Source organism: Saccopteryx leptura, chromosome 7 (assembly GCF_036850995.1).
Source record: "Saccopteryx leptura isolate mSacLep1 chromosome 7, mSacLep1_pri_phased_curated, whole genome shotgun sequence".
NCBI classification, from domain to species: domain Eukaryota; kingdom Metazoa; phylum Chordata; class Mammalia; order Chiroptera; family Emballonuridae; genus Saccopteryx; species Saccopteryx leptura.
In genome coordinates this window covers 414,946-428,848 of record NC_089509.1, presented here as the reverse complement: position 1 = coordinate 428,848, position 13,903 = coordinate 414,946, and the positions used below count along the sequence as shown (strand labels likewise).

The following is a 13,903-nucleotide window of genomic DNA, read 5'->3' as shown; positions in this document are numbered from 1 at the left end:
CTCAGTGTAGTAAATTCCTACGGAAAGCCATGCCATGACATGGCTTCTTCCTAATAGAATTCATGCTGGCCGCACTTGTAACTAGCTGTTAGCTAGGTGACTCATACTTGTATTTGTATTCAGACTGTATTTTCTACACAGTTGTTTGAGGTTCTATGCCCATTTTTCTTTTTTGTTTTTTATAAATTGTTATTAATTTTAATGGAGTGACATCAATAAATCAGGGTATGTATGTTCAAAGAAACCATCTCCAGGTTATCCTGTCATTCAGTTATGTTGCATACCCATCACTCAAAGTCAGATTGTCTTCCGTCACCTTCTATCTGGTTTCCTTTGTGCCCCTCCCCTTCCCCTCCCTCACTCCCTCCCTGCCCCCCCCCCCCGCCCCCATAACCACCACACTCTTGTCCATGTCTCTTAGTCTCGTTTTTATGTCCCACCTATGTATGGCAGCATGCAGTTCTTAGTTTTTTTCTGATTTACTTATTTCACTCCGTATAATGTTATCAAGATCCATCCATTTTGTTGTAAGTGATCCGATGTCATCATTTCTTATGGCTGAGTAGTAGTCTTTTTTTTTTTTTTTTTTTTTTTTAATTTTTCTGAAGCTGGAAACAGGGAGAGACAGTCAGACAGACTCCCGCATGCGCCCGACCGGGATCCACCCGGCACGCCCACCAGGGGCCACGCTCTGCCCACCAGGGGGCGATGCTCCGCCCATCCTGGGCGCCGCCATGTCGCGACCAGAGCCACTCCAGCGCCTGAGGCAGAGGCCACAGAGCCATCCCCAGCACCCGGGCCATCTCTGCTCCAATGGAGCCTTGGCTGCGGGAGGGGAAGAGAGAGACAGAGAGGAAAGCGCGGCGGAGGGGTGGAGAAGCAAATGGGTGCTTCTCCTGTGTGCCCTGGCCGGGAATCGAACCCGGGTCCTCCGCACACTAGGCTGACGCTCTACCGCTGAGCCAACCGGCCAGGGCCGGCTGAGTAGTATTCTATAGTGTATATGTACCACATCTTCTTTATCCAGTCATCTATTGAAGGGCTTTTGGTTGTTTCCATGTCTTGGCCACTGTGAATAATGCTGCGATGAACATGGGGACTACATGTGTCTTTACATATCAATGTTTCTGAGTTTTGGGGGTATATACCCAGTAGAGGGATTGCTAGCTCATATAGTAGTTCTATTTTTAGGTTTCTGAGGAACAACCATACTTTCTTCCATAATGGTTGTATTACTTTACATTCCCACCAACAGTGGATGAGAGTTCCTTTTTCTCCACAACCTTTCCAACACTTGCTATTACCTGTCTTGTTGATAATAGTTAATCTAACAGGTATGAGGTGGTATCTCATTGTAGTTTTGATTTGCATTTCTCTAATAACTAATGAAGATGAGCATCTTTTTATATATCTGTTGGCCATTTGTATTTCTTCCTGGGAGAAGTGTCTGTTCATGTCCTCTTCCCATTTTTTTATTGGATTGTTTGTTGGTTTGTTGTTGAATTTTATGAGTTCTTTGTATATTTTGGATATTAGACCCTTATCTGAGCTATTGTTTGAAAATATCATTTCCCATTTAGTTGGATGTCTGTTTATTTTGTTGTCAGTTTCTCTTGCTGTGCAAACACTTCTTAGTCTAATGTAGGTCCCATTCATTTATCTTTGCCTTCACTTCTCTTGCCTTTGGAGTCAAATTCATAAAATGCTCTTTAAAACCAAGGTCCATGAGTTTAGTACCTGTGTTTTCTTCTATGTACTTTATTGTTTCAGGTCTTATATTTAGGTCTCTGATTCATTTTGGGTTTTTTTTTGTTTTGTTTTGTTTTTTGTACTTTTCTGAAGCTGGAAACGGGGAGGCAGTCAGACAGACTCCTGCATGCGCCCGACCGGGATCCACCAGGCACACCCACCAGGGGGCGATGCTCTGCCCATCTGGGGCGTCACTCTGTCGCGACCAGAGCCACTCTAGCGCCTGGGGCAGAGGCCAAGGAGCCATCCCCAGCGCCCGGGCCATCTTTTGCTCCAATGGAGCTTCAGCTGCGGGAGGGGAAGAGAGAGACAGAGAGGAAGGAGAGGGGGAGGGGTGGAGAAACAGATGGGCGCCTCTCCTGTGTCCCCTGGCCGGGAATCGAACCCGGGACTTCCACACGCCAGGCCGTATCTCTACCACTGAGCCAACCGGCCAGGGCCTCTCTGATACATTTTGAATTAATTTTAATACAAGGGGACAAACTGTAGTCGAGTTTCATTCTTTTGCATGTGGCTTTCCAGTTTTCCCAGCGCCATTTGTTGAAGAGGCTTTCTTTTCTCCATTGTGTGTTGTTGGCCCCTTTATCGAAAATTATTATTTTTTTTTTTATTTTATTTATTTATTTTTTTAGAGAGGAGAGAGAGGGGGGGAGAGAGAGAGAGGGAGAGAGAGAGAGACAGAGAGAGAAAAGGGGGGAGGAGCTGGAAGCATCAACTCCCATATGTGCCTTGACCAGGCAAGCCCAGGGTTTTGAACTGGCGACCTCAGCATTTCCAGGTCGACGCTTTATCCACTGCACCACCACAGGTCAGTCTTTATGGAAAATTATTTGACCCCATATATGTGGTTTTATTTCTGGACTTTCTATTCAGTTCCATTGGTCTGAGTGTCTATTTTTCTGCCAATACCATGCTGTTTTGATTGTCATGGCTCTATAATATATAGTATAATTTGAAGTCAGGTATTGTAATGCCTCCAGCTTTGTTCTTTTTCTTTAGGATTGCTTTGGCTATTTGGGGTTATTTATAGTTCTATATAAATCTGATTTTTTTTTCCATTTCTTTAAAAAAACGTCTTTGGAATTTTGATGGGAATTGCATTAAATTTGTATATTGCTTTGGGTAATATGGTCATTTTGATTATATTTATTTTTCCTATCCAAGAACAAGGAATATTTTTCCATTTCATTGTATCTTTTTGAATTTCCCTTAACAATGCTTTGTAGTTTTTATTATATAGGTCCTTTACATTCTTTGTTATATTTATTCTTAGGTATTTTATTTTTTTTATTGCAATCATGAGGGGGATTTTTTTTTTTCATTTTCTAATGTTTCATTGTTGGCCTATAGAAAGGCTATGGACTTTTGTATATTAATTTTGTATCCTGCGACCTTACTGTATTGGTTTATTGTTTCTAGTAATCTTTTTGTGGAGTGTTTGGGGTTTTCGATGTATTAGGATCATATCATCTGCAAAAAGTGAAACCTTTATTTCTTCTTTTCTGATATAGATGCCTTTTATTTCTTTATCTTGTCTGATTGCTTGAGCTAGAGCTTCTAGCACCACATTAAATAAGAGTGTAGAGAGTAGACAACCCTGTCTTGTTCCCATTTTAAGGAGGAAAGTCCTCAATTTTATGCCATTTAATATGATATTAGCTGATGGTTTATCATATATGGCCTTTATCGTGTTGAAATATTTTCCTTCTATACCCATTTTGTAGAGTGTTTTAAACATAAAGTTGTGTTGTGTTTTATTGAATACTTTTCTGCATCTATTGATAAGATCGTGTGGTTTTTGTTCTTTGTTTTGTTGATATGGTGTGTTACGTTAACCGTTTTTCGTATGTTGCACCATCCTTCAGATTCTGGGATGACTCCCACTTGATCATAATGTATAATTTTTTTAATATATTGTTGTATTCGATTTGCTAGTATTTAGTTTAGTATTTTAGCATCTGTATTCATTAGAGATATTGGTCTGTAGTGTTCTTTTTTTGTGTCGTCCTTGCCAGGTTTCGGTATGAGGGTTATGTTGGCCTCATAAAATGTGTTTGGAAGTATTGCTTCTTCAATTTTTTGGAAGACTTTGAGTAGAATAGGAACCAAGTCTTCTTTGAATGTTTGATAGAATTCACTAGTATAACCATCTGGGCCTGGACTTTTATTTTTGGGGAGGTTTTTATATGGGTTTTTTTTTTTTTTTTTTGTATTTTTCTGAAGTTGGAAACGGGGAGGCAGACAGACAGTCTCCCGCATGTGCCCAACCGGGATCCACCCGGTACGCCCACCAGGGGGTGATGCTCTGCCCATCTGGGGCGTAGCTCTGTTGCAACCAGAGCCATTCTAGCACCTGAGGCAGAGGCCACAGAGCCATCCTCAGCGCCCGGCCAACTCTGCTCCAATGGAGCCTTGGCTGCGGGAGGAGGAGAGAGAGACAGAGAAGAAGGAGAGGGGGAGGGGTGGAGAAGCAGATGGGTGCTTCTCCTGTGTGCCCTGGCCAGGAATCAAACCCAGGACTCCTGCATGCCGGGCCGACACTCTACCACTTAGCCAACCAGCCAGGGCCTAATAGTTTTTGCTATTGCCTCCCTTCAAATTGGTCTGTTTAGGCTTTCTGCTTCTTCATGACTCAGTCTAGGAAGGTTGTATTGTTCTAGGAATTTATCCATTTCTTCTAGATTGTTGAATTTTGGTGGCATATAGTTTTTCATAGTATTCTACAATAATTCTTTGTATATCTGTGATGTCTGTGGTGATTTCTCCTCTTTCATTTTGGATTTTGTTTATATGAGTCCTTTCTCTTTTTTCCTTGGTGAGCCTTGCCAAGGGCTTGTCAATTTTGCTGATCTTTTCAAAGAACCAGCTCTTTGTTTTATTAATTTTTTCTATAGTTTTTCTGTTCTCTATTTCATTTATTTCTGCTCTGATTTTTGTTATTTCCTTTCTTTGGCTGGTTTTGGGTTGTCTTTGTTCTTCTTTTTCTAGTTTCTTAAGGTGTGAAGTTAAGTGGTTTACTTGGGCTCTCTCTTGTTTGTTTATATAGGCCTGAAGTGATATGAACTTCCTTCTTATTACTGCTTTTGCTTCATCCCAGAGATTCTGATATGTCGTATTGTCATTTTCATTTGTCTCTATATATCTTTTGGTCTCTGCACTGATTTCTTCTTTGACCCGTTCATTTTTAAAAAGTATGTTGTTTAGTTTCCACATTTTTGTGGTTTTCCCTCTTTTTTGCAGTTGAATTCTAGTTTCAAGGCTTTATGATCAGAAAATACGCTTGGTAAAATTTCAGTTTTTCTGAATTTGCTGATGTTACTTTTGTGGCCCAACATATGGTCAGTTCTTGAGAATATTCCATGTACACTAGACAAAAATGTATACTCTGTAGCTTTGGGATGAAATGTCCTGTAGATGTCTATTGTATCCAATTGCTCTAGTGTTTCGTTTAAGGCCAGTATCTATTGATTTTCTGTTTGGATGAATGACCTAGAGCCATCAGCATTGTATTGAAGGTCTCCAAGTATGATTATATTTTTGTCAGTTTTTGTTTTTAGGTCAGTCAGTAGCTGTATTATATATTTTAGTGCTGCTTGGTTTGGTGCATATATATTAAGAATTGTTATGTCTTCTTGATTCAGTGTCCCCTTAATCATTATGAAATGACCATTTTTGTCTCTGAGTACTTTGCTGCGTACTTTTTTAAGTCATGTGCTTCTGTGGTTTTTTCGGGGTTGTTTACCATTAAGTAATGAAAAAGGTACCTACCATGTTCATTGTAGTACACTATCTGATGAGTGCTTCTGCACTCCATCGTCCTTTGCTACTGTTAATCTTTGTCCTCCCCCCCCCTTTTTTTTTGTTTTTGTTGTCACAGTTTAAAATTGGTTTTATTGTGTTCTTGGTGGAGCTTTTACTTGTGGTTTTGTTTTGTTCTGTTCATTTTATCTGGTTGGAAAACCCCCTTTAGTATTTCTTGAAGTGGAGGTTTTCTGATGATAAATTCCCTCATATTTTCTGTATCTGTGAATGTTTTTATTTGTCTTTCGTATTTTAAGGAGAGTTTGATGTGTATAGTATTCTTGGCTGGACGTTCCTCTCTTTCAGAACTTTAAATATTGGGGTCCACTCTCTTCTAGGTTGTAGAGTTTCTGCTGAGAAATCCAATGATAATCTAATAGGCCTCCTTTATATGTTGTATTCTTCTTTTCCCTGGCTGACTTGAGAATTTTATCTTTGTTGTTGGTTTGTGCCAGTTTTATTATGATGTGCCTTGGAGTGGGTTTGTTGGGGTTAAGAAAACTCGGTTGTCTGTTTGCTTCCTGAATTTGAGGCTTTAGTTCTTTCAACAGGCTTTGGAAGTTTTCTTCTATAATTTGTTTGAATATGTTCTCCATTCCATTTTTCTCTCTCTTCTTCTGATATACCTATTATTCTTGTTATTCTTTTTGATGGAGTCAGACAATTCCTGTAGAACGTTCTCATTTTTAAAAATTTTTTAGTCTCTCTCTTCTTCTGTCTGTTGTGCCTCAAGTTTCTTGTCTTCTATGTCACTAATTCTATCTTCTATCTGGCCTGTTCTATTAGCTAAGCTTGTTACCTCGTTTTTCAGTTCATGAATTGAGTTTTTCATCTCTGTTTGATATGTTTTGTAGTTTCAATTTCCTTGGTAATATATTCTTTTTGTTCATTGAGTTGGTTTTTGAGCTCCCTAAATTGCCTTTCTGTGTTTTCTTGTGTATCTCTGAGTATTTTTAGGATTTCTGTTTTAAATTCTCTGTCATTTAACTCTAAGGTTCCCAATCTATTAATTTTTTTTTTTTTGTATTTTTCTGAAGCTGGAAACGGGGAGAGACAGTCAGACAGACTCCCGCATGTGCCCGACCGGGATCCACCCGGCACTCCCACCAGGGGCGATGCTCTGCCCACCAGGGGGCGATGTTCTGCCCCTCTGGGGTGTCGCTCTGCAGCGACCAGAGCCACTCTAGCGCCTGGGGCAGAGGCCAAGGAGCCATCCCCAGCGCCCAGGCCATCTTTGCTCCAATGGAGCCTTGGCTGCGGGAGGGGAAGAGAGAGACAGAGAGGAAGGAGGGGTGGAGGGGTGGAGAAGCAAATGGGCGCTTCTCCTATGTGCCCTGGCCGGGAATCGAACCCGGGTCCCCCGCACGCCAGGCCGATGCTCTACCGCTGAGCCAGCCGGCCAGGGCCTAAATTTTTTTTCATCAATTTTTTCTCATCTATCTGTGCTACATCTCTGTCTTTTGTATCCATGATATTCGATTTCCTTTTTCTTAATGGCATCTGAGGGTGGTTTTGTTAATAACACTAATGAAAGTTAATAAAGAATAAAAAGTAAAAAATATATAAAGTAAAAAAAAATTTATTAGTTCTTTTTTTCTCTTCCTCTTTGAGAAAAGATTGTGAAAAACTGTGAATTATATTGTACTAAATGGAACAAAATTTACCTATAATGGAGGGCCTGAGTTGGGGAGAAATGATAAAGGGGCAAAAAAGGAGGTAGGGACCTACAAAATGCAAAAAAGTATAAAATTTGGATAAGAATAAAATGATTTGCTTGTAAATGATGGTCGACTAAGAGATATAATGAAAGAAATAAGAGGGAAACAAGAAAAAAAAATACTGTTTTATTAAGTGGAACAAAAACTAGATAGAATGGAGAGCTAGGGTTTGGGAGAATGCTAATGAGTTAAAATGCGAAGTAAAAGGCACCCAAAATGCCACAAGAAAAAGTTGAATTTCAAATAAAATGATTTGTTCGTGAGTGAGGATCTTATGAGAGGAAAAGTAAAGGAGAAAAGAAGAAACCAAGAGAGATGGAGAAGAAAGAAATAGGGAAAAAAGAAAAAGGAAAAAAAAGAGAAAAAAATTAAAAGAAAGTTAAGGGTTTTGGAGTATAACCCTCATGGAGAGAAAGGAAGAAGAAAAGAAATGGGAAATGTAACACTTATGGGTAATGTAGTTTAAGATGAAGAGAAAAGAATAAGACAAGCAGAGAATAAAAGTACCAAAGTGGAAGAAAAATAAAGAAACAAATAAAAATAAAGACAAGAAGATGAAGGAAACAAAAAAAAGTGGATAAAGTTATAAAGTCTGTGGATTTTTCTTGATTTTGAGAGCTTATCTTCTTCCTTTTTCTTTTCTCTCCCTCTTCCTGGTTGGTAGCTTTGTACCCCAGGCTCTGCCCCTGTGGCACACTTAGGTAGAGATTTGCAGTTGATGAGTCTCTATGGCGATGTCATATATTAGGCTTCAGTCTCGTTGGTAGTCGGGGCTTGTTAACATTTGCAGGCTCCGACAATGGGAGAGTCCGTTTTCCTGGAACCTCTCTCCTAGTCTCTCCTTCCTGAATTAGTAGCCTGATGACCCAGCTATGAGGTTGCCGCTGCCTCTGCCTGGAGAGTAAGAGGCTCAAAGAGCTGGCAAATCCCCACTCTATCCCCACTCAGCGCAGGGTTCTTGGTAAGGCTCTGTCAGTCGGAGCCGCCAGTGTAATCACTATGCCCATTTTTCAAACTGAAAAGTTAATTGCCTAATTAAAAGAGGTTGCTTTCTTCTCACTTAATGTTTTATGTAATATGATGAAAGTACTTCTGTTGAGTACATCTAGCCTCTGTGTGGCTTGTAAGAGAATTAAGTCCCTATTGTTGGTAATGACCACAGTGAAAATACGTCTAATGCCTATTAAACGGAACAGGAACAATAAGATTCATCACGTATGATTGCAGGTTCAGAAGAAGGCAGACATGGTGAATGAAGACTTGCTGAGTGATGGAACCAGTGAGAATGAATCTGGATTTTGGGACTCCTTCAAATGGTAAATTGTCATAATTAAGAATATTATTTAGGAAAAACTGAGATATAGGCACCATCCCTCCAATCTTTTGTGTATGATAATTCTATTGTGGGCCTTCCAAAGGATTCTGCTCTGTGCAGCCAAAAATTGCACTTACATTTAGTGTACATGAATATTTTCCACTTACTAATAGGAAGTTGATGTCCTCATGATAAAGTTACTTCTCTGCCATACGTCTTGACTGTCACTGGGCTGTGCCCGCTTTGTGGAAGGCTGGCTGGCACTTGCTCAGTTTATTTCTCATCGTACTCATTGCATTCTGTGGACTAGCTTGTGTTCAGTTTTCCCCTGAAGCTCACGGCACCTTGTTGGCTGTGCCCTTTTATTACTCTGTGGATGGTCTCCTGGCCATGTGATCTCTTGCTCACAGTGTGAGGGACACTTTGTACCTGGTCCCTCTGCACCACTTTCTAGGGAAGGAGCAGGAACAGGAAACACACACCTCTTCCCTTGAAGGGCTGTGTGTCTGGACCAGCATTTTACCTTTTTTGTGCTTATTTTCTCCTTTATTATTACAGGGGCTTCACAGGAGGACAGAGGACTGAGGAAGTGAAACAAGACAAGGATAACATAATTAATATTTTCTCCGTTGCATCTGGTCATCTCTATGAAAGATTTCTTCGGTTAGTCATGTTGATTACTTCAGAATATATGAATGAATTTGTCACAGTATTCTTGTTTAGAGAGTACATGTTTTATGGGATTCTGTCCATGATATTTCTGTGTATTTGAAGCACTCTGAGGGTTGTGAATAGATTACCATATCTAATTATAGTTGTTTTGATCTGGCTAACAGCATGAGCTCAAGCTATAGAGTAAATGCATCTGTGTAGATATTACAAGGCTATACATCTTTAATATCACTGTGCACACATTTAAATAGTGGTTTGTAATTGGCCACCAGGCATTGCTTTAACCATAAATTAGGAGGTTAGCATAGAGAATAAAAGTGGTCTAGGACCATGGACCTACGTTCTAAAAATTCATAGGATTTTAGAGCGGGATTTGGCGGGGAGAGCTTAGTTTTCACATTATAATATCTCTGTTTTATTTTATTTTATTTATTTTTTTATTATTTTATTTTATTTTTTGTATTTTTCTGAAGCTGGAAACGGGGAGAGACAGTCAGACAGACTCCTGCATACGCCTGACCGGGATCCACCCGGCATGCCCACCAGGGGGCGACGCTCTGCCCACCAGGGGGCGATGCTCTGCCCCTCCTGGGCGTCGCTCTGCCGCGACCAGAGCCACTCTAGTGCCTGAGGCAGAGGCCAAGGAGCCATCCCCAGCGCCCGGGCCATCTTTGCTCCAATGGAGCCTCGCTGCGGGAGGGGAAGAGAGAGACAGAGAGGAAGGAGAGGGGGAGGGGTGGAGAGGCAGATGGGCGCCTCTCTTGTGTGCCCTGGCCGGGAATCGAACCCGGGACCTCCATACGCCAGGCCGACGCTCCACCACTGAGCCAACCGGCTAACATCTCTGTTTTATAGACAGACTGAGACTCGAGGAGAAGGGACCCAGCTATCAGTCATGAACCCAGAGCCAAGGATAGGCCCCTGGCTTGGGCTGGTTGCCGCAGTGATCACCAGGAGGAAGGCCCTCAAAAGTGCCTGTGGTCAGTGGTTAGGAAGGTGCCTTTGCCTGAGAGGGACTTTCCTAATGCCAGGGTTCTTGCTATTTTAACTTTCCACTGCAACTCTAGTATAGCAAGTAATCAAAAATGTCATCTCACTCACGCTTTAGACCTCTTGTTTCCAAAAAATAATATCTGACTTAAAATAGTAATGTCAGGTGTTAGTAACAACTGAATTCCTTGACTCAAAATGTGTTTTTGTTTTCAAAATAGGGAATCCTGAAGCTGTAACAATTTGCTGTTCCTTTACCTCTTACTCTCTACTCTTCCCTTCCCCAGTGCAGGCCATAGGCAGGCCATGGGCAGGCTGTGAGCAGGCTTTAGGCAGGGCTGGGACACAGAGCTGCCATGGCTTTCTTGACCTCCTCTTTAGAGTGATGTCATCAGCTACAACCTCCATTATTAATTTGTGTCATAATTATTATAGCAATTCAGGAAGCAGTTAAAGATGTAACATAATTAAAACATTTGCCTTTATCAGTAAGGTCTATTTTTGTAGGTGAGAAATACTTATTTCTCATTCGGTAATAATGTTTGTAAGAAGGAATAGGTGCAATTTTCCATTCTTAAGGGTTTCTTTTGGCCTAATTGAGCTCTGCCAGGAAGAACCTTTAGTGATCTCCTAATTGACTACTTGATTTTGTTAAGATTTAAAAGCTTTGGAAGATTATTGTATTATTTGCTTTTCTTTGACAGCATAATGATGTTATCAGTGCTGAAGAATACCAAGACTCCTGTGAAATTTTGGTTTTTGAAGAATTACTTGTCCCCTACGTTTAAGGTGCGTTCTTCAAGGAAAAGGAAAAAACATTCTTCTTACAGAGATATGTGCAGTATCACGTACTTCTTACTACTTCTCTGTTATCTGTGTAGTTTTTAAATTTACCTTTTATTAAGTTAGCTGGATTCGGCTGCATATCTCTACATTGGTTACTCTCCAGACTGATCTGTTTGAGGGACCAGGTGTTATAAAACTGAGCACAGAAGTGGGTCTGAAGCATGGACATGTGGGAGAAGAGCCCTGTGGTTCTCTCTGATGAAGTGCCTCTCTCTGAGTGTGCACATCCTAGTTCAGTTAGCAGCGGGTGCAGGCTCCCAGAGGGAAGGGTGATTAGTGGTCCATAGAAGTAATGCTTCATCTGTGTGAAACAAAAACATACCTAGACAGTTTCTTGCTTTATTTATGTGTTAGTATTTGTCATGTAAACTGAGTTATTTGCATCTTTTTTATTGTCATTCTGTAGAATTTACTAAACAATTTTTCATGTGTTAGTAATTTTTCTCCTAAATAAGCAATTCATCACTAGTCCCCTGAAAGTATTTGTGTTTAGACTATGAAAGACTTGATGCCAATAGATTTTTAAGAGTATTTGGGTCTGCCTTGTTGTCCCCTGGGTTATATTTATATTTGGCTGAGAGAAATGCTTAGAAATGAAGCTCAAAAAATATTTTATGGTAAAATGTTTTTTGAGCTTCAAGTTCAGACAAATGAAGTTCATTTCTCTTAAACACACACACTAATGTAAATTACTTATCTAAAAGCCTTTACTTTAAGACTTCTTTCATTTCTTGTAGTGCTCAGAAGTTGTAACAAAATGGGGATTTGGCAAAGTTTACATGTATTCTTTTATGGAGTCACGAGTGAGTCAGGGTCAGATGTTATTAGACCATTGTTCTGATACATGTCTTTTACTTATGCATGGTTGTCTCACACTATGAAGTTGGTTTCCCTAATCAAAGTAAGTGATTGTTTGTTGCTCCTTGTGTCTGAAAATAGGAGTTTATACCGTATATGGCAAATGAGTACAATTTCCAGTACGAGCTCGTTCAATACAAATGGCCCCGGTGGCTTCACCAGCAGACAGAAAAGCAGCGCATCATCTGGGGCTACAAGATCCTCTTCCTGGATGTGCTCTTCCCGCTGGTTGTGGACAAATTCCTGTTTGTGGACGCTGATCAGGTCAGCTCTGAAAGGCCAGCTTTTAACAGTTTCTGTTAAAGGTGTTAGACTTCCTTTTTCTTTCTTGAATGATTTTATTTTTCTAGCTATGGAAAAATGCATGTTTGTTTTACATTATTTAGAATATATGGAAAGATATCACCTAGATGTGATCACTTTTAAAATTTGTGTTTGATGTATCTTCTTTTCATATTTCTTTCTTTGCCTCTTTTACATAGTTGTCATTACATCATGTGTGAAGTTTTTTACTCTTTATTCATTTCACATACAGACTAAAAATAGCCATTGTTTCACAAATGTCCATATATTATTTCACATAAACTTTCCAGAAGCCCCATGAGATCCCCATTTCACAAATTAAGAAACTGAGTCTAAGCAATATAAATTTATTTCTACTCATTGAATACTTACACTGTTGTACCTGTCAGTTGAGGTAGTCAGCTAATCAAATGGAACTTGAGACTTGTTTGGAGGTTCTTGCAGGGGAGCGCAGCCACTCATATACCCTTGACCGAAGAACGGTCCTCTCCTCTAGTGGGGAAGGTCGTCCTCTTCGACTGAGTGCGCAGCTTCGGGAGGGACGCACATGGAGCGGTAAGGGAGGAAGGGGACACCCGCCTAGCCAGCCAGACCAGCCAAGTCAACCCTTGCGATCAACAGGGTGACAGATGTCGCAGCCAAATCGCCCTCACATCCTAGTCAGCTAATTAATGGAGGCAGCCAGGTGCAGGCTGAGTCTCCTGCTGGAGCCTGTCCACGGACCACTGAGCTGCCCTGCAAGGAGGTGCTCTGTGTTTTCAGGATACTGCCGTCTGCGTGTTTGTTTAACAAATGACTTATGATCTTTTCTCCAGATTGTACGAACAGACTTGAAAGAGTTAAGGGACTTCAATTTGGATGGTGCTCCTTATGGTTACACTCCTTTCTGTGACAGCCGGAAAGAAATGGACGGCTACAGATTCTGGAAATCAGGGTACTGGGCCAGTCACTTAGCTGGGCGGAAGTATCATATCAGGTACCGACAAATGACTGCTCCTCACACTGTTTTTTTATTTTCTCGTCTTTAAATTAATTCTGTATATTTAAAACTGAATAGCTAATACATTAGTATGGTTCATAAATAAAAACTATAAAAATATACAGTGGAAAAAATTTCAAAATCTTAATCCTCTCCCACCTGGTTTTCATTTACCATAGGAAACTTCCTGTTAATTTACTGTACGTCCCACAGAGTTTCTTAAATCTTACACGAACAGCTATGATTTCTTTTTTGCACAAATATGAATTTATATTTGCACAAAATTTACCATCCTACTTATAGTTTTATGCCTTTTTTATTTATTTTACTTTTATTATTTTTTAAATTTCTAGTGAGAGAAGGGGAGGCAAAGACAGATTCCTGCATGTGCCCCAACCAGATCCACCCAGCAAGCCCACTAGGGGGCAATACTCTGCCCATCTGGGGCATTAGCAACCGGAGCCATTTTTTTTTTTAGCACCTGTGGTGAGGCTATGGAGCCATCCTCAGTGCCCAGGGTCAACTCGCTCCAACTGAGCCATGGCTGCAGGAAGGGAGGAGGAGAGAGAGAGAGAAAAGTGAGAAGGGGAGGGGTGGAGAAGCAGATGGGCGCTTCTCCTGTGTGTGCCCTGACCAGGAATTGAACCCTGGACATCAACACACCGGCCAACG

The 13,903-nt window shown here is 40.7% G+C and overlaps 1 protein-coding gene across 4 annotated transcripts in view; it reads left to right on the top strand.

Annotated features, from left to right (window-relative positions):
- UGGT1 (UDP-glucose glycoprotein glucosyltransferase 1) overlaps positions 1-13,903 on the top strand; it is a 246,306-nt gene that overhangs the window by 215,076 nt on the left and 17,327 nt on the right. For all 4 annotated transcript variants that reach the window (XM_066345928.1, XM_066345929.1, XM_066345927.1 and 1 more), the window contains 5 exons: positions 8,496-8,584; positions 9,142-9,246; positions 10,950-11,034; positions 12,031-12,213; positions 13,068-13,228. In XM_066345928.1, coding sequence (XP_066202025.1) covers positions 8,496-8,584; positions 9,142-9,246; positions 10,950-11,034; positions 12,031-12,213; positions 13,068-13,228 — 623 coding nt within the window. The remainder of the gene's footprint in view (positions 1-8,495; positions 8,585-9,141; positions 9,247-10,949; positions 11,035-12,030; positions 12,214-13,067; positions 13,229-13,903) is intronic.